Here is a 20963-nt window from a genome sequence, read left to right as displayed (position 1 = left end):
CTGTGACCTAATAATTTTGAATTATTTAAAAGGCCCAATAGATTAGTACAATGGACTCTGACGACAATAAAGACCCTAGACTATAAGAAAATACTACTGTTCTAATCTATTGTGATGTGTAAAATATTTTAAAACGTCCTGGGACACAAAATTACGGAAAACCTGAATACTTCGCTGTGACCTAATAATTTTGAATTATTTGCAAGGCCCAATAGATTAGTACAATGGATTCTGACGACAATAAAGACCCTAGACTATGAGAAAATACTACTGTTCTAATCTATTGTGATGTGTAAAATATTTTAAAACGTCCTGGGACACAAAATTACGGAAAACCTGAATACTTCGCTGTGACCTAATAATTTTGAATTATTCAAAAGGCCCAATAGATTAGTTCAATGGACTCTGACGACAATAAAGACCCTAGACTATAAGAAAATACTACTGTTCTAATCTATTGTGATGTGTAAAATATTTTAAAACGTCCTGGGACACAAAATTACGGAAAACCTGAATACTTCGCTGTGACCTAATAATTTTGAATTATTTGCAAGGCCCAATAGATTAGTACAATGGATTCTGACGACAATAAAGACCCTAGACTATGAGAAAATACTACTGTTCTAATCTATTGTGACGTGTAAAATATTTTCAAACGGCCTGGAACACGAAATTACGGAAAACCTGAATACTTCGCTGTGACCTGTTAATTTTGAATTATTTGAAAGGCCCAATAGATTAGTACAATGGATTCTGACGACAATAAAGACCTTAGACTATAAGAAAATACGACTGTTCTAATCTATTGTGATGTGTAAAATATTTTAAAACGTCCTGGGACACAAAATTACGGAAAACCTGAATACTTCGCTGTGACCTAATAATTTTGAATTATTCAAAAGGCCCAATAGATTAGTACAATGGACTCTGACGACAATAAAGACCCTAGACTATAAGAAAATACTACTGTTCTAATCTATTGTGATGTGTAAAATATTTTAAAACGTCCTGGGACACAAAATTACGGAAAACCTGAATACTTCGCTGTGACCTAATAATTTTGAATTATTTGCAAGGCCCAATAGATTAGTACAATGGATTCTGACGACAATAAAGACCCTAGACTATGAGAAAATACTACTGTTCTAATCTATTGTGATGTGTAAAATATTTTAAAACGTCCTGGGACACAAAATTACGGAAAACCTGAATACTTCGCTGTGACCTAATAATTTTGAATTATTCAAAAGGCCCAATAGATTAGTTCAATGGACTCTGACGACAATAAAGACCCTAGACTATAAGAAAATACTACTGTTCTAATCTATTGTGATGTGTAAAATATTTTAAAACGTCCTGGGACACAAAATTACGGAAAACCTGAATACTTCGCTGTGACCTAATAATTTTGAATTATTTGCAAGGCCCAATAGATTAGTACAATGGATTCTGACGACAATAAAGACCCTAGACTATGAGAAAATACTACTGTTCTAATCTATTGTGACGTGTAAAATATTTTCAAACGGCCTGGAACACGAAATTACGGAAAACCTGAATACTTCGCTGTGACCTGTTAATTTTGAATTATTTGAAAGGCCCAATAGATTAGTACAATGGATTCTGACGACAATAAAGACCTTAGACTATAAGAAAATACGACTGTTCTAATCTATTGTGATGTGTAAAATATTTTAAAACGTCCTGGGACACAAAATTACGGAAAACCTGAATACTTCGCTGTGACCTAATAATTTTGAATTATTCAAAAGGCCCAATAGATTAGTACAATGGACTCTGACGACAATAAAGACCCTAGACATTAAGAAAATACTACTGTTCTAATCTATTGTGATGTGTAAAATATTTTAAAACGTCCTGGGACACAAAATTACGGAAAACCTGAATACTTCGCTGTGACCTAATAATTTTGAATTATTTAAACGGCCCAATAGATTAGTACAATGGATTCTGACGACAATAAAGACCCTAGACTATAAGAAAATACTACTGTTCTAATCTATTGTGATGTGTAAAATATTTTAAAACGTCCAGGGACACAAAATTACGGAAAACCTGAATACTTCGCTGTGACCTGGTCAATTTGTGATATTGGAAGCAGTTACCTGGGAAAAAATTATTTTGCCTAATTATATGTAATTATACATCACAAATTACTGTAACAGAGGTTAACATTTAAGCTTCTAGCTCGGTGGAATACGAAGGTAGATAAAAATTGATAAGGACCTTTTTTGTAGGCAATGAAATTTACTACAAAAAAGGTCCTTAAGTATTTTAGTGTAGGATTCATCCTTAACCTGGAAAAGGTCAAAGAAAATAAATACAGTTATATTTGAAAATTTGATTTCAAAATTCTCTTTTACTAAAATTGTAGGACAAGTTACAGAAATTGAGGTAAATTGATGAGGACCTTTTTTGTAGACAATTGAATTTACTAAAAAAAATGTATTATAACATTTTTTTATATAACGCATCCTTTAGCCATAGAAATGATTTAATTAAAATAGTTATTTAAAAAATTACCTCAGCGTTGCCCAATATTTTTACTATCAAATTTTCTTTATAAAAAAAAATTACTGACGTCGGCTGGGATTGAACCCGGGACCCGTGAGTTAGAAGTCTCGCCTCTGACCTACGGCGCCGACGTAGTAAATTTTTAATGACTAACTTAAAATGTTCCCTTTTATTGTTTAAATATTGATCTGGGAAAAAAGTCATCAGGAGCTTTTTTGTAGGAAATTTTACGCTCTACAAAAAAGGTATCTCTGACTTTTTTGATATTTTCAATCCTTGAGGCTTAAAATTAATAAAACACAATTCTAATGAATAATTTTTTTTAATTATCTTTATTTTAATTTAATATTTAAATACAATCTAACAAAAGTTATAATTAATTTCACAGTTGACTTATTTTTATAATTAACCTCATTTTTTTTACATTACATACATTTATTAATCTACAATAATGAAGACAGTTGATAATTTAAAGAAATTAATTATGTGCGTTCATCAAAAAAATAATTAACTCGATTTTTAAATTATTATTATTAATAATAACAATAATAATAATTGCTCATTTATTAGTAATACTTATTTTTATCTTTGATATGATTGTTATTATTAATTTTAATTATTATTATTATTATTAATACTTTGGTAAAATAAAAAAAAATTTGTTTGATTGCTTACGAATCTCATTTTGTTCAATGATTACTAATTTCTTTCTCTAATTAATAATTTTAATTGGAAGATTTTTTATTTTACTAAACCCCGCGAAATTTTCAAAAATTTAAATTTCGTTATTTTTTTATTTAATAAAAATTAAAATTCTAAGCGAATTTTTGAAATTACGTAAAAATTCCTCAGGATCTTTTTCGTAGGAAATTAAATTCTCTACAAAATTGCTTTCATTAATTTTTTTCGTATCCGTGATATTTCGCCCAGAATTTGAATTCAAAGTTCAAAAATTTTTCGTACAGGTTACGAAATTCTGTACGAAGTATTTTTTTCGAAATAATTTCAAAACTAACGTACAGATTGACTTCAAAATTTGATGAGCTACAGAACACAGCCCTCTTTTTCAATTCCCGCGAAAAAAATTCAAATAAATTAATTAGTTTTCCAGATATACGCAACTCGTACATCCGTACATCCGCCCGCGGGCTTAAATTTAAACGCGAACACTCAGAAATTGACTGATAATTTTTTTTTTCGTTGTTTATAAATTAGTTAATAATTTAATTGATCAGTTGATTGATTAATTTTTAAAATCAAAAATTTATGCCGCCTATGACTAGACATTTAAAAAAAAACCAACAAAATTAATCAATTAATTAAACATAAAAAAAGTCAAGAGCAAAGATGGCACTAATTTAATTTAATCAAAGTGTTGATCTTAAATACTAAATAATAAAAGCGTTTTTTAACATTAATTGATTGTTTGTTTCTTTGAATAATTTAATACCCATGTAATTAATAATTAAAAATATGTAACTATCAGCGATTGTCGTTTTTTAAAGTAATTATTAAGTTAATTAATAAATGTAAATTAATTGATTGATTTAAAAAAAATTGTGGGTGTCCACTTGTATGAAAAATTATTTTACGTTGGCGCGGTACGAAACTTGGCATCACGAGCCGAAGGCAAGCGCTGCCAACGCGCCGCTTTTCTACTCAGAGCGTCTTATCATTTAGCTTCTAGATCGCTAAAATATGAAGATACGTAAAAAGTGATGAGGACCTTTTTTGTAGACAATTAAATTTGCTACAAAAAAGGTTCTTAGGTATTTTAATGTAGGTCGCGTCCTTGAGGCGCAAAAGGACAAAGAAAATAAATGTAGAAATATTCGGAAATTAGTGATTTAATTTTTAAAAATTTAAAAATTAAATTGCGAGTGAAGTTACAGAATTTAAGGAAAATTGATAAAGACCTTTTTTGTAGGCAATTGAATTTGCTAAATAAAATGTATCTTAACATTTTTTCGTACAACGCATCCTTCAGCCGTAAAAATAATTTAATTAAAATAATTATTAAAAAAATTACGTCCGCGTTGCTCAATATTTTTACTTTCTAATTTTCTTTATAAAAAAAAAAATACTGACGTCGGCTGGGATCGAACCCGTGACCTGCGAGTTAGAAGTCTCGCCTCTGACCCACTAGGCCGACGTAGTAAATTTTTATTGACTAAGTTAAATTATTTAAATTTAATATTTAAATATTGATCTGGGAAAAAGTCATCAGGAGCTTTCTTGTAGGAAATTTTACGCTCTACAAAAAAGGTATCTTTGACTTTTTCGATATTTTCAATTCTCGATCCTCAAAATCGATAAAACAAAATTCCCATTGCTATTTTCTATCAATTTCATTACTCGAGCTTCTAACTCTCTACAATATGAAGATACGCAAAAATTGATGAGGACCTTTTTTGTAGACAATCAAATTTGCTACAAAAAAGGTCCTTATGTGTTTTAATGTAGGATGCGTCCTTAAGCCGCAAAAGGTCAGGGAAATAATCATAGAAAAATTTGAAAATTAGTGATTTGATTTTTTAAAATTTAAAAATTAAATTGCGGGTGAAGTTACAGAATTTAAGGAAAATTGATAAGGACCTTTTTTGTAGACAATTAAATTTGCTAAAAAAAATGTATCTTAACATTTTTTTGTACAACGCATCCTTCAGCCGTAAACGTTATTCAAATAAATACATAAATAAATAATTCTCAAAATTGACCCATACAAGTGGACATTTTATCAAAACGTTCAAATCTAAACAGTAATCGCCGGTCCTAGTTCCTTACTGACAACATAAAATTTATGTTTCTTACCAAAAAGTGCCCAAATCACAGCAATATTTTCAGTTATCAAATTAAATGGAATAATAGCCAGGGCACCGGAAATAAATACTAAGTACCTCATTAACCCAAAGCGGTTTAACGAGAATGATTTAACTACACCAAATATATACATATATATACTTATTGCACCGATGAACGCACAAAGTGCGTCCATTATCACCGGACAGTTGATAGGACAGAGTCCAGCCAACAGAATGTTTGAAGTACTAAGAGGTAAAGTTACCCACGAGTACCAGGAAATCGCTAGGAATATTTTTTTTTTCAAAGGAATTAGCTTGGAGTGTACGACTAAGTAGATACCTTGGATCCAGCGCTTGCGCTGCTGGATGAAGTCCGATATCGTGAATGGCGACTTTTCCCACATCTCGCCCTCGATGAAGTTGAAGGTGTACCCGAGGCTGTAGGCCTTCAGCGCGAAGAAACAGTCCTCGGCTATGGAACCGTCTAGCCCATTGTCAAAGGACACGTGTTTCTCGGCACCAGTCTGTCAGGTCAGAAGAAAATTAATTAAGGGGGGGGATAGGGTTTTAAAATTATTTTTTTTTTTATTTTTTTTCTGAATGAACAATATGTCGAGAATATTGTGTACAAATTTTAAATCAATCCGAGTAAAACTAACGGAGTTACAGCGTTTCAAATGACCGGCCGGTATACCTGATTTTTAAACCTGCCCGACCTGCCCCTACATACCCCTAGTAGAAATCAGCTGCAATTTTCTTTGTTCTTCCGAATCCCTTTCTCCGGCTGTGTGTCTTTCAAATGATGTAAACTGATGACTCAATATAAGTATAAAAATTCATATTCTTTTATTGATAGTTTATTTCAAATTTTCACGAATAAAAAACTTTAAATGGATTTTCCCGAAAACGTTATTTTTAAAGTCCGTGAACATCATAACTCAAAATGTACTGAACCGATCCCTTTGAAAATTTGAACATTACTTCTTCACATAAATCAACAGGTAACTACGAAGAGTTTTTTTTTGTTTTTCATTTTTTTCTATTTTTTAATAACAAATTAACCGCGATTTTTTGAGCTAAAATCGCGTTTTTCACTTCCAAGTGCTGCAAAAAATCGAAAAAAAAAAAAAAAAAAAAAACTCTTCGTGGTTACCTCGAGAAATACATCAACTTTAAAATGCATATCAATTTTTTTTTTCCGATGATCCGGTAACGAGTTATGATGTTCACCGCAAAACGACTTTTTTTCGAGGCGCCTCCGGAGATTCAACGTCACCGGCTTATTAATAAATATTTTTCGTTGAAAATTTTTTCTGATATTCTTTAAAAGTTGTACAATAATAAGTGATTAAGTTTAATAAAATTATATTACTCATCTCGCCGGGAAAAAATCACAAAAATATGCTTCTTTTTCGCCTTTAAAACCCTACTCCCCCTAAATGAATATCAGCTGGAGCTTAAATGAATTACTGACCTGGGTGACGACGTAGGAACCTTTCATACTAAAAAGCGGCCTGTGGAACATGACGAACTGGAACCTGAGCTTGCCCATGTCGTCAGCGACCCTGAAGCTGTCGGCCATGGTGGTGATCCAGTTGACGACATTCTCGTTCGCGTAAGTGATGAGACCCTGGCCGAAAGGATGCTTGCCGTCGAGGACAAAGTTCAGGATCCCGTGGATCGAGTTTTCTGTAAGAAGAGTTTCTTCGTCGAGATGGACGATCCAGTCATGGTCAGCCAGCTCGTTGACCCCGTCCTCGAGGCAGTACTGGAGCGCGCGCGCTTTGAACAAGGCCCCGGACTTGGTCCGGTACTCGCTCGGAACCACCAGCTCCCGGATTCTTCTGTGCGACATCAATCCAATCGGCTTGTCACTGACGACTTCTATCTGGAAGTTCTCCAGACCCGCGTCTATGCACTTGTTCAGGTTACGGGTCACATTCGTTTTGACCAACTGCGGATAATCCCCGCGGGTCACTACCCGTATGTTTATAAATGGCGCCAACAATGGCGAGCCTTTGAGCGTTACCTTGTCGGGAAACGCGTTGTATATTGTCAGTCCCAGGAAATTGAACAACGTTTGTGGCAGTGCCAGTAATGTTAGCAGTCTCAATAAATACAACAGCAAAGTTATGAAGCCATAACGCTCCCAGGAATCCACTACTGGCTTTGGTTCCGCGAATGAAAGTACTCCGGATGTGTATTCGAATGTTGTTATTAATAGTATTAGAAAACAACAATGTGACACGTGTTTTACTGTACTTGTTAATAGTATACCTGAAAAATAAATGAGATAATATTAATTAATGTAGGGCTTGTGGGTACTCTTTCCAGAGAGAATTTAATTTCCTACAATTTTTTACTCTTTGAATTTTTGGATAAAGTTGATAGTTTACGAGATAAATATACTGGATACTAATATATGTTCTTACTACTTCTGTAAATATCAATGAATATATGTCTTGTGGGTACTCATTCCAGAGGAAATTTAATTGCCTACAACTTTTGACTCTTTGAATTTTTTGATAAAGTTGATAGTTTACGAGATAAGTATACTGGCGACCGTCTTTTTCTTCTCATGCAATAATTTCTTGCGACAAAATTTCTCAGCAATAATTTCTCGAGGCAGATTTTCTCACCACAAATATGAAGAAACAACAGCAGGTAAACAACAGCGAGAAATTTTTGTGTCGGATCAATTTTTGTTTGAGTAATTATTGCTGAGAAATTTTTGCATGAGAAATTATTCCGGATTTATAAAGGCAGGGAGCCAGTATATTTATCTCACAAACTATTAATTTTATCCAAAAATTCTAAGAGTAAAAAATTGTCGAAAATTGAATTTCCTCTGGAAAGAGTACCCGCAAGACATATATTCATTGATATTTACAGAAGTTGTAAGAACATATATTAGTACCCAGTATATTTATCTCGTAAACTGTAAATATCAATGAATATATGTCTTGCGGGTACTCTTTCCAGAGGAAATTCAATTTCCGACAATTTTTTACTCTTAGAATTTTTTGATAAAGTTGCTAGTTTACGAGATAAATGTACTGGGTACAAAGATATGTTTTTATTACTTCTGTAAATATTATTAAAAATATATCTTGTGGGTACTCTTTCCAGAGGAAATTTAATTTCCTACAATTTTTGACTCTTTGAATTTTTTGATAAAATTGATAGTTTGCAAGATAAATATACTGGGTAATAATATATGTTTTTATTACTTCTATAAATATTAATAAAAATATGTCTTGTGGGTACTCTTTCTATATAAAATTTAATTTCCTACGATTTTTGCCTCTTTTAATTTTTTAAGAAAATTGATAGTTTGCGAGATAAATATACTGGGTGCTAATGTATGTTCTTACTACTTCTGTATATCAATGAATATATGTCTTGTGGGTGCTCTTTCCAGAGGAAATTTAATTCCCTAACACTTTCAACTTTTTGAAATTTTTCATAAAGTTGATAGTTTACGATATAAATATACTGGGTACTAATATATATTATTATTTTTGTAAATATCAATAAAAATATATCTTGTGGGTACTCGTTCCAGAGGAAATTTAATTCCCTACAACTTTTGACTCTTTGAAATTTTTCATAAAGTTGCTAGTTTACGAGATAAATACTTTAGGTACTAATGTATGTAATTATTACTACTTTTATAAATTTTAAAAATAATTAAAACTTGTGGGTACTCTTTCCAGAAGAAATTTAATGGGCATCAATAAAATTATACCGAAATTTTTATAATTTTGCAAAAATAAAAATTCATACATTTATGAAGTGCGAATAACCAACAAATTTCGCAAATACAATTGATAAAAATTTAGCACTATTTTAAAACCACAAATTAGTGTTTTTCGTAATTACGTAATTACGCAATTACTTACAATTACTACAAATAGTTTAATTTACCTGATAATATCGTCATGTTGTTGATAAAAAAATTTTAATTGTTCAAACTTTTATCTAGCGTCTTTATATTTATGTGAATATAATACATGTACATATATATGTGTATATATTTATATATATATGGCCTGGAGTCGGGACTAAAAAGTAATTAGTGGCGCTAGTGTCTAAGTCTAGCCGATAGTGGGATTTCCTAAATTACTGGAATACGATAAAATGTTCAATGATATTTTGACATTAGTTTCATATATTTATTTATTTATATAAATTAATAAATTATTAATTAATTAATCCAATTAAAATAAATTAAGAATGGAAAAAATTTACTACTGGTAATTTTTTTTAATTTATGAATATTAAAATTAAAATACTGGCGAAATTATTGAAGATATGATAAAAATGATGAGGAATGAATTTGTAGGAAATAAAATTCTCTATCGAAATGATTTCGATAAAATTTTTGATAAATTTTATAGTTTCCGAGGAATTTTGATTCAAAGTTTTGCTGTCAAATTACGAAAATTTTTTACTCGAACTGAATTTGAATTTTCAAGGAAAGTATCAGAGATACGATAAAAATGATGAGGACTAAATTTGTAGAGAATAAAATTTGACATCAAAATGGTGTCCGTGAATTTTTTGATAAATTTGATAGTTTTCGAGAAATTTTGAGTCAAAGTTAATTTACATTAAAACTACAAGTTTTCTACGAAAATTTTAAACTCTACAAACTTTGAATTCAAATTTTCGAGGAAACTATCAAAGATAAGATAAAAATGATCATGAATAAATTTGTAGGGAATAAAATTCTGTAAAAAAATGGTCTCAATCCATTTTTCTCTAAATATCATATTTTAGCTATTATTCGAATCCAAAATAAACTTCAGTCAAAACTAGGCTTCAAAATTCTTCCCACAAAATTTCTTATCAAAAAATATAAAATTCTGGGACAACTATCAAAGATACGATAAAAACTATCATGACCTTTTTTGTAGGAAATTCAATTTCCTTTAAAAAAGGTCCTTGTAAATTTTACCGTAAACTCATTAGTTTAGACAGAATTCAATATCAAAAGATAACTATATAAATTTATTGTTAAAATTCCGTTTAAAAAAAAAAATTAATTATTCAATAAATTATTTATTCAAAAAAGTGATATCACTAAATGGCCAGACTTTACAAACCGCACGACTTATAACTAATCCTTTGGGTATTGCTCCGTAAGAACGTGAATCTGATGAATTACTAGCATTATCTCCTTCTAACCATAAGTGTCCTTGCGGTACCTATTAATTACACCAATTAATTATCATACATACATAAAATGATAGACCATTCAATGCCCTGTAAAATGAGTACCCACATGCCGTACTTATATTCCACATATTTTTGATATATATGCAAAAATATATATAGGTCTTATAAAATATGAAAAATAAGTATGGCTTGTTGGTACTCATTTGAAAGGGCATCAAATTCTCTATCTAGTCATACATTCATATATCTATATATATTTATATTAGATGAGTAAAAATAATCTTACGACATAAGAAGTGAATCCGCAGTAAATTCTGTCACCTTCGACTCCACCAATACGCTTGCAAATAATTTCACGTGGATTTGTTGGACTTTTGGCAATTATTATATCTCCCTTTGACAGTTTATCAAAACGTGGAGATATATGTTCGGTAAATAATACATCATGTGTATGGATCGTTGGCTCCATTGATGGGCCGATGCACTAAAACGAAAATCATTACAGAGGATAAATTTTTACTTTGAAGTGAAATTGCTGAAGAACTATAGAATCTATTAAAAAGTTTATAAGGACCTTTTTTAAAGGAAATTTAATTTTACACAAATTTATTTCTCATCATTTTTACTGTATCTTTGATAGTTTTCAAGAAAATGGGAATTTAAAGTTTGTTAAGCCGGAAATTTTCATTATTTTGGTGAAAATTCACTTGGAATTAAAATTTCTTGGAAACTATCGAATTTATCAAGAAATTGATATGAATATTTTTTATAGGAAATTTCCTTTCCGACAAATTCATGTCTCTTCATTTCTACGGTATCTCTGATAGTTTCCTTGAAAACGGAATTTAAAGTTTGAAAAGTTGGAAATTTTCATAAGTTTTGTGAAAATTCACTTTGAATTGAAATTTCTTGGAAACTATCAGATTTATCAAAAAATTTCTATGGACTTTTTTTATAGAGAATTTTATTTCCTACACTTTTACTCCTTATCATTTTTATCGTATCTTCAATTCTTTACCCAGAATTTCAATTCAAAAATTTTAAAATTAATTCTAAAGAAAATTATAAAATTTTAAAAAGTTCCCGAAAATTCTTCAGAAATTTTCTTTTAAAAATTCAAAATTCCCATCAAATTATCCCCCTCCCCCACTCCCCCAAACCAAACAAAAAATTCAAAATTCAAATTTTCCCAAAAATTTCAGAATTTAATTTCCAAATTTTCTGAAAAATTCCCAGAATTTCCCTTTAAAAGAAAAACCACAAATAATTTCCTACAAAAATTTATTCCCACTATTTTCTTCACTTTCCAAAATTCTTATTTTCAAACTAAAAAATTTTCCCGCCACAGTTAAAATTTCCCGCGAATTTCAAATTACCCAGATGTCATTACTGTGAAATTTCAAATAAAAACAACAAACAATTAGTTTTTATTTACAATTACAGTGCGAGTCACATAACCCCCAAATTTTCCGAAATTTAAATTTTTAATTAAAAAAAACAACAATTTTTATTAATTAATTATAATTACAATTAAAAGTAATTAATCAAAATAATTACCATATAAAATTCTCCACCATAATTAAATGCGCAGTGCACAATACACGAGTATTTAATAACAGTGCCCGCAAAACTTAATATTTTAATAGATAAATTTTTAACCATTTTTTAAAAAATTTGAAAATCCCGCGGGAAAAATTTAAAATTTTAAAATTAATAATTTATCTCAACAAATAAAAAATTCTATTAGAACTTTAACCAAGAAAATTTAGTAAACAATCGATTACTCGACAGTTCGATATATCGAGAGTTCTAGAACACATATACATATATATATATATATCTTATATATTTTTTTATCTCATAAATATCACGACTCATTTTTTCCTACGAGTTGAAGTTTTCAGCAAAAAAAAAATTATCTAAAGATATAAAAATATATATGACGTGAAATTTTTATTACTCATTAAATAAAATTAATTAAAAGTGTTTTTTATATAAATATAAATATATATAAATATATATATAAATAATTACATAATAAAATTGAATATTTAAAAATTGTTTTGTTGGTTAGAAAAAAATTGTGATCAGTGAAATTAAAAATAGTTTTTTTAAAAATAATAACAAATGTAATTAACGATAAATAATTAAAGTTAATGATGTGGAAATTGAAATATATGAAATGTATGAATGATAAAATTTATTTTGCCATTTTTGGTTTCGATAATTTAATATTTTCTTAATTAATTTGAATTGTCAGTTTAATTAACGAGTACGTGGTGAAAAAAGTATTTAATTAATCGATTAATTGTTAATTGATTCGTGAGTAAGGTGAGAATTTTTTTTTATTAATTAGTCATTAAAATTATTTTAATTATGAAGTTTACAGAATTCAAAATTTGACACTGAAATTAGCCGATTAACTTTTGGATTTTTTTACCAGACAAATTTGCAAAAAAAAAAATATTTTGGAAAATTGCACTTATAGTTTTTTTGATTCTCTACATGTGCATTTTTTTAGTTTTTTTTTTTTTTTAAATTAAACTCTAGAAAATAAAATCCGAAAATTTTTAATTGTCTGCTAATGGAATCATAAAAATTTTTGGATTTTTTTTTTTTTGACAAATTAATTCAAAAAATAAAAAAACAAAAAAAATGCACATGTAGGAAATTTAAAAAACTACAGGTGGAATTTTTCAAAATAATTTTTTTTTTGTAAATTCGTTTTGTAAAAAAATTCAAAAATTATTTAACGTCGACTGACTCCAAAATCATTTTTTTTTTATTTTTTCTTTCAATGAGTAGATTTTGGGATTTGATTTATTATATAAGTATTTATATATATTTAGTTGTGATGATAAATATAGAAATTTGTCATATTTATATATATTTTATATAAAATTTTTGAACTAAGATTTGAAGATTTATAAATTTTTGACATGGAAATCAAAAATTTTTTTAATTGATTCATGTGTTATATGTATATATATTTATGTATATATATTGTAATATATGTTCATAAATTTAGCCATGAATTAAATTCCAATAAAACAACAACCAATATTTTTCCCAATAAAAAATTAGAATTTAAATTCCGTCTCTCCCTTAAATATCTCGGTAACTAACAAATATATCAAAAAAATCACTGATATCTTTTTTGTAGAAAATTTAATTATCTACAAATTTGTTCTTATACATTTTTGTCGTATCTTGATAAATTAACCCACTAATCTTATTTTAAACCCAACAACAAAAATAATTTTTTTTCTTCTACGATTTCTTATAAAATTATTTTGTAGAAAATTAAAATTTCATAGAAAAAAAAAAAATCTGTAATTTTTTTTTAAATTTACTTAATAGTTCACTCTTAATCTAAAGTAATCGAAATAAATCTAGTCAATTTAAATTTAATTTTATAGTTAATCGTCATGGGATTTTTATTTCTATGCTCTGATTCATTAAACTAAATATGTATATAGATATATACATATGTACATACATATGTATATGTAATACTAAGAAATAATAAATTTAAATTATTTTTTCACGAAAGTTTTTTAACAAAACAACAGATTAAATTTGTTTGAAATTTTTCTTAATAAAATTTTCTATGAAAAAAAAAAAAATTTTTTTAATAGATTGAAAAATATATAAATACTTGTAAGATAATAAAGAATAAATAATTTTTTTTTGACTTATCCTAAGATTAAGTGATTTACTTATGATAAAGAAACAAAGAGATAAGTTTTAGTAATAAGTTTGTTCTTTATTGTTATTATTATTTTTTTTTTTTTCACGTAATCGAGTGATAAGATTTATGAATTAACTAATAAATCTAGGGTAGCTTGTATTTTATCTGTATTTATTTATGTTTGTTCAAAAATACTTTTTTTAGGCATAGTTTCTATATTTTAAATTTTTGATAATTTTAAATTCGAATTCTCAGAAAATTATTGAAGTTACAAGAAAAAGTTTTAGACATTTTTTGTGGGGAATTTTATCCTTTACAAAATTATCTCAGTAACTTTTTCTTGTATCTCTAGTAGTTCGGCCAGAATTTTCAAAATATTGATTGATTACTTATATTTGCTGCGTGAGCCTATGGCGCGTGCTGCCAATACGCTCTAAATTAAAATTCTGACGAAACTATTGAACTTACAAAAAAAAGTTGTGATCATTTTTTGTAGGGAATTTTGTCCTCTACAAAATTATCTCAGTAACTTTTTATCGTAGCTCTGATAGTTTGGTCAGAATTTAATTTAAAAGTAAACGAAATCAAAATTAAAAAAATGAAATTTTGTAATCCACTTTTACTTAAAATTCTGACTAAAATCTTGAAGTTAAAAAAAAAAGTCATGAACATTTTTTGTTGGAAATTTTGTCCTCTACAAAATTATCTCAGTAACTTTTTTTCGTATCTCCAGCAGTTTAGCTAGAATTTTAAAAATACTGACAGACTACTAATTTTTGCTGCGCGAGCCTATGGCACGCGCTGCCAACATACTATGGATCAAAATTCTGACTAAACTATTGAATATACAAAAAAAAGTTGTTGACATTTTTTATAGGAAATTTCATCCTCTACAAAATTATCTCAGTGACTTTTCCTCGTATCTCGCGTAGTTTACCCAGAATTTAAAATAAAAAATTTATAAATTTATAATTACAGATAAATAAAAATATAAAAACAAACAATGGGTCGTTACACTGGTAAAAAATGTCGTTTATTGACGATGTTATGGCTGACAGCATTTTTTTTCCTAGTCGAAATAATAGTCGGTTACGTAACCAATTCGATGGCATTAATCGCGGATAGTTTTCATATGCTATCGGACGTTGCTGCCCTCGTTGTTGCATTTCTTTCTGTCAAAGTAAGTCTGCAGTTGATTAATACCTCAACTGATTAATTAATTAATTAATAACAAATAATTAATTACAGATGTCGCCAAAAAAATGGTCGAAAAATACATTTGGATGGGCACGTGCTGAAGTATTAGGTGCATTAGTTAATGCTGTATTTTTAGTCGCATTATGTTTTAGTATAACAGTTGAAGCTTGTAAGAGATTTATTGAAGTTGAAGAGATTCACGAAGCTAAATTACTTGTTATCGTTGGCGCATTGGGATTATTTGTTAATTTGATAGGCTTGTGTTTATTCCATGGTAAGTTTACTTCTCTACACTTCCTCTCAAATTATTATTAATGAAAAAACTCTACAAAGTCATTAATCCTGAGGTCTTTGCTGCATAAGCCGAAGGCTCGTGCTGCCAACACTTTTTTAAATTTAAGTTTCTGACTTAAATATCACAGTTATGAAAAAATTGATGAAGAGCTTTTTTGTTGGAAATTTAATTCCCTACAAAAATATCTCAGTAACTTTTTTTCGTATCTCTGATAGTTTACGTAGAAATTTAAATTCAAAGTTTTGGGGAACAAAAATTTTTTTTAAAAATATAAAAAAAATCAGTTTATTAAAATTCAAATTTCTGGCAGAAATATCAAACTTATGATAAAAGTGATCTGGACATTTTTTGTAGTAAATTAAATTCTCTACAAAAATATCTCAGTAACATTTTATCGTATCTCTGATAGTTTACCCAGAATTCAAATTCTTGGTTTGGGAAATAAAAATTTTTTTAAAAAGTATAAAAAAAATCAGTTTACTAAAATTGAAATTTTGTCAAAACTATCAAACTTACGGTAAAATTTACTCAGACCTTTTCCGTAGTAAATTCAATTCTCTACAAAATTATCTCAGTAACTTTTCCTCGTATCTCTGATATTTAACCCAGAAATCTAAAATATTATAAATCTCTCACTGTTTGCCGCACGAGCCAAAGGCGCGTGCTGCCAACCTGTCACTGACCGGCTTCCCACCCCCACAAAAAAATTCCTCCATATAACAGTACCTAAAATAAGTACTTTATACTAAATAATAAGTGTATTTTCCTCCAGAAAAAAAAGATAAAAAAATAATAAAACACGAAGAAATAAATTTATATCGACTGTGTCCTCTGTCATGTCCACACACGTGTCCTTACATCCTTCCTTCAACTTCCTATCTAGGTTTGACTCACTTCCTTTTCTACATGACCTCAATTTAAATTTTCCATCTAAAAATTAAAATTTTTTTAAAATTTAGAACATGGGAGTATGCACGGACACTCGCATGGAATATCAAGAAGTCACAATAGATTGAGTACACTAGTAGGTACTGATGAGAATGACCCTGACCCTGACCATGACCATGACCATGATCATGATCATGAGAATGATAAGAGTACAAGCAAGGGAACTTATCGCAGCGCGACTCCAGTAAAAAAAGCTCATGGGCACAGTCACGATGCGAGTCAGATGAACATGCGCGGAGTATTTCTTCACGTTTTGTCAGATGCTCTGGGATCAGTGATCGTCATTGTGTCGGCGCTGATTGTCTGGAAAACTCAGTGGGAGTACAGGTAATTAATTAGAAATTGATAGAAATTTTTAGTGGCAGTTTTATTAAATTATTTATTTTACAGGTTTTATATCGATCCAGCTTTGTCACTGCTCCTGGTACTTCTTATTCTAAGATCAGTGTGGCCGTTGCTGCAGGAATCGGCTTTGATTCTCTTGCAGACTGTGCCGACGCACATTCAGGTCATTTCATTTTTGGAGTTTTTTTTTTAGAAATTAAATTGCGGGTGAAGTTACGGGTTTTGGGGAAAATTTATGAGGACCTTTTTTGTAGGAAATTTAATTTACTACAAAAAAGGTCCTTAGGTATTTTAGTGTAGGATGCGACCTTAAGCCGGAAAAGGTCAAAGAAAGTAAATAAATAAATATTTTTAAATTGGGGAATTTGATTTTGAAATTTAAAAAATTTAATTACGGGAAAAGTTACGGAGATTAAGGAAAATTGATAAGGACCTTTCTTGTAGAAAATTTAATTCTCTACAAAAAAGATTCTGAGGTATTTTAGTGTAGGATGCGACCTTAGGTCGGAAAAGGTCAAAGAAAGTAAATAAATAAATATTTTTAAATTGGGGGATTTGATTTTGAAATTTTTAAAATTAAATTGCGGGAAAAGTTACGGAGATTAAGGAAAATTGATAAGGACCTTTCTTGTAGAGGATTGAATTTTCTATAAGAAAGGTCCTTAGGTATTTTAGTATAGGATGTGTCCTTAAGCAAGAAAAGATCAAAGAAAGTAAATAAAGAAATATTTTTAAATTTGAGAATTTGATTTTGAAATTTTTAAAATTAAATTGCGGGAAAAGTTACGGAGATTAAGGAAAATTTAAAAGGACCTTTCCTGTAGAAAATTTAATTTCCTACAAAAAAGGTCTTTAGGTATTTTAGTGTAGGATGTGACCTTAAGTCGGAAAAGGTCAAAGAAAGTAAAAAAATAAATATTTTTAAATTAGGGGATTTGATTTTGAAATTTTAAAAATTAAATTACGGGAAAAGTTACGGAGATTAAGGAAAATTGAAAAGGACCTTTCTTGTAGAGGATTAAATTTCCTACAAAAAAGGTCCTTATCCATTTTGACGTATAGTCAATACTTGGGCAATAAAAATAATAAAAATGATAATCATTTTATTTAACTGACACAAAAATTAAAAATTTATTTAAAAACAGGTTGAAGCCATTCAACAGCGACTGCTAGAAAACATTGACGGTGTATTAGCAGTACATGAATTCCACGTATGGCAATTGGCTGGTGATCGTATTATTGCCTCGGCACACATTCGCTGTAGGAATTTGTCCGAGTACATGAAAATCGCTGAACAAGTCAAAGAATTCTTCCATAATGAGGGCATACACTCTACGACAATACAACCAGAGTTTATAGAAGTAATTTTTATTTTTATTTCTATTGAAAAAAAAAAAATTATTTCTAATTAACATTTTTTTTATAGTATCATTCAAATAGTGAAGTTAAAGAAACTCCTACTGAAGACTGCGTATTAGATTGCCCTAAAACAGACAAACCATGCAATCAAGCAACTTGCTGTGGCCCATCTAAACAGGTATTTAATATTTTTAATTAATCATTCCGTCACCTCAATCATCAATTCAATGCGTAATTAAAGTTATGGCTCAGGTCATATTAAATTTATGTTCCTTATTCGAAGCCCTTTAGAATGAGTACCAACATGACTAGGTTCCGCTTAAAAAATTTTTGAAAAAAAAAAAATTCAAAAATTTTGCAATTTTTTTTTAATTTACATTTTCTTGGGTTCCTGGAGAAATTTCCTCTAGAATGAGTACCCACAAGCCATAACTCTGATGAATTTTTAAAAATGTGGAAAGCCAAAATTATGCATTGAATAAATAAATAATCCATCCTAAATTTAAAAAATTATCCTTCAGTATGATCTCAAGAGAAATCCTCCACCTTTATCACTTTTTGGCCGTTGTTGCGAAGCATTACAGTCCGAATCCAGTTCCATTGATTATTCGTAATCCAAAAATCCATTTTTTTTTTTTTTATCAAAATAGGGCAGCATTGAATAATTACATGGCCATTTTACCCAAATATTTAATACTGCCCTCATTAGTTTGCATATTTTTTTACGCTTCTAGTAAGAATAGAAACTTTTACTGACGTTGGCAGCACTCACCTTAGGCTTTCGCGACAAACAATAATCCCTAACACTATTTCCTACTAAAAAAACTGATTACATTTAGTGACAGTAACGATGTGTATTTTTTAATTAAAATTACACAATTTTACTTACCTTGTCATCACGGACCTTCGGCTTTGGCATCAAAGAAAACCTTCTATGACTACTTTTTACTAAATACGCTAGTGATTACTTTGAATTAATAATAAAATTCCTGATGTTTATCACATAATGACAAGTTCACTTACGTTGGCAGCACAAACCTTCGGCTTCTGCAGCCAAAGTTTTTTCTTACGACTTATTTTAACTACACAATCTATTGATTACTTTTCTTAGACCATAAAAATAACAATATTGAGTGTAATAATCCAATGTCACTAACGTTGACAGCACTGACCTTAGGCCTATGTCGCAAAGAACACTTCCTATGACCAATTTTTACTCAATCAACTAATAATTACGTTTACTTTATAATAAAAATTTGAATTTTCATTACAAAAAGACAATCACACTTACATTGAGTGCACGAGCCTTCGGCTTCTGTAGCCAAAACGTCCCTTCTTTCGACTTATCTTTATTAAATAATCTATTAACTACTTTTTTGACAGTAAAATATCAACACTGAGTATAAAAAGTCAATTTAACTTTCATTGGCAACACAAGCCTTTGGCTTATGCGGCAAATATCACTTCTTATGACTAATTTTTACTGAATCAATTAACAATTACGTTAACATTAAAATGGAAATTCAAATTTTCATGACAAAAAGACAATTTTGCCTACATTGGCAGCACTAGCCTTTGGCTTATGCAGCAGATATCACTCCCTATGACTAATTTGCACCAAATAAATAACAATTACGGTGACTTTCTAAAAAAATTTAAATTTCCATCATAAAAAGACAATTTTGCTTACGTTGGCAGCACAAGCCTTTGGCCTATGCGGCAAATATCACTTCCTATGACTAATTTTCACTAACTAACCTGATGATTGCGTTTATTTTACCATAACAATTCAAGTTTTCATCACAAAAAGACGATTTTGCTTATGTTGGCAGCACAAGCCTTTGGTTTCTGCGGCAAGTATCATTTCCTATGCCTAATTTACACTAACTAACCTGATAATGGCGTTAATTTTACCATAACAATTCAAGTTTTCATCACAAAGAGACGATTTCGCTTATGTTGGCAGCACAAGCCTTTGGCTTATGCGGCAAACAAGACTCGCTACCACAAATTCTTACTAGACGCGGTAATAAATGGCTTGAAATTAATACTAAAAATGTATATTTACTTATTTTAAGGGCCGTGAAACACCATCACCAGGTGAAACACCATATATGTGTAGACAACGTAATAGCTTAGCCCGTTCAAATATTGCAATAAGTGGTATCGGTTTTAACAGTAACGTAGTAGGTGGTAGTGGACAAGAAAATCAGGAAGTTAATGAAATGGAACGTGGATATTTACTGTCACAATTCCGTCCGACTGCACCAAATGATCCTCAAGTTTAAATAATTATTAATTATAAGTTAATAGACCAATAAAAAATTTGAGAATTTTTTTTTTTATTGACCCAAATTTTTGCAAACAATTCAGAAAGATTATAATTATTATTGATTAATAAGTAATTATTTAATAGAACTGATCATTATTATAGTGATAAAATTTTTTACTGTTTTAAATGTACGCTAATTTTTAAAAAGAAATTTTTCATTACCATATAAATTTACTGAACTATCGATGCATCGTTTTTCAATTTTTTTCTATGTAAATACAAAACTTAATAAATAAATTTTAAAAATATATTTTTTATTTATTTATATATTAGACTGTG

General features: G+C 29.3%; 3 protein-coding genes across 3 annotated transcripts; 1 reads left to right on the top strand and 2 right to left on the bottom strand.

Annotated features, from left to right (window-relative positions):
* Positions 1-3014: 3014 nt before the first annotated feature.
* Positions 3015-9367, bottom strand: LOC130674340 (beta-1,4-mannosyltransferase egh). Its single transcript, XM_057479642.1, has 3 exons — positions 9264-9367; positions 6811-7613; positions 3015-5860 (listed from the first exon to the last, which is right to left on the bottom strand). Exons 1-3 carry the CDS (start codon positions 9277-9279, stop codon positions 5288-5290), a joined length of 1392 nt encoding a protein of 463 aa, XP_057335625.1. The 5' UTR covers positions 9280-9367; the 3' UTR covers positions 3015-5287.
* Positions 9368-9482: 115 nt separating this feature from the next.
* Positions 9483-12319, bottom strand: LOC130674342 (mitochondrial inner membrane protease subunit 1). Its single transcript, XM_057479644.1, has 3 exons — positions 12075-12319; positions 10804-11001; positions 9483-10546 (listed from the first exon to the last, which is right to left on the bottom strand). The coding sequence occupies exons 1-3, from the start codon at positions 12177-12179 to the stop codon at positions 10397-10399; spliced, it is 453 nt and encodes a 150-aa protein (XP_057335627.1). The 5' UTR covers positions 12180-12319; the 3' UTR covers positions 9483-10396.
* A 266-nt stretch (positions 12320-12585) lies between these two features.
* LOC130674341 (uncharacterized) lies at positions 12586-20932 on the top strand. The gene is made up of 8 exons (XM_057479643.1): positions 12586-12848; positions 15187-15388; positions 15457-15679; positions 16660-16975; positions 17039-17156; positions 18139-18354; positions 18420-18530; positions 20431-20932. Exons 2-8 carry the CDS (start codon positions 15212-15214, stop codon positions 20638-20640), a joined length of 1371 nt encoding a protein of 456 aa, XP_057335626.1. The 5' UTR covers positions 12586-12848; positions 15187-15211; the 3' UTR covers positions 20641-20932.
* The last annotated feature ends 31 nt before the right edge of the window (positions 20933-20963 follow it).

This window comes from Microplitis mediator, chromosome 9 (genome assembly GCF_029852145.1).
Source record: "Microplitis mediator isolate UGA2020A chromosome 9, iyMicMedi2.1, whole genome shotgun sequence".
NCBI classification, from domain to species: Eukaryota; Metazoa; Arthropoda; class Insecta; order Hymenoptera; family Braconidae; genus Microplitis; species Microplitis mediator.
This window is presented reverse-complemented; position numbering and strand designations above follow the sequence as displayed.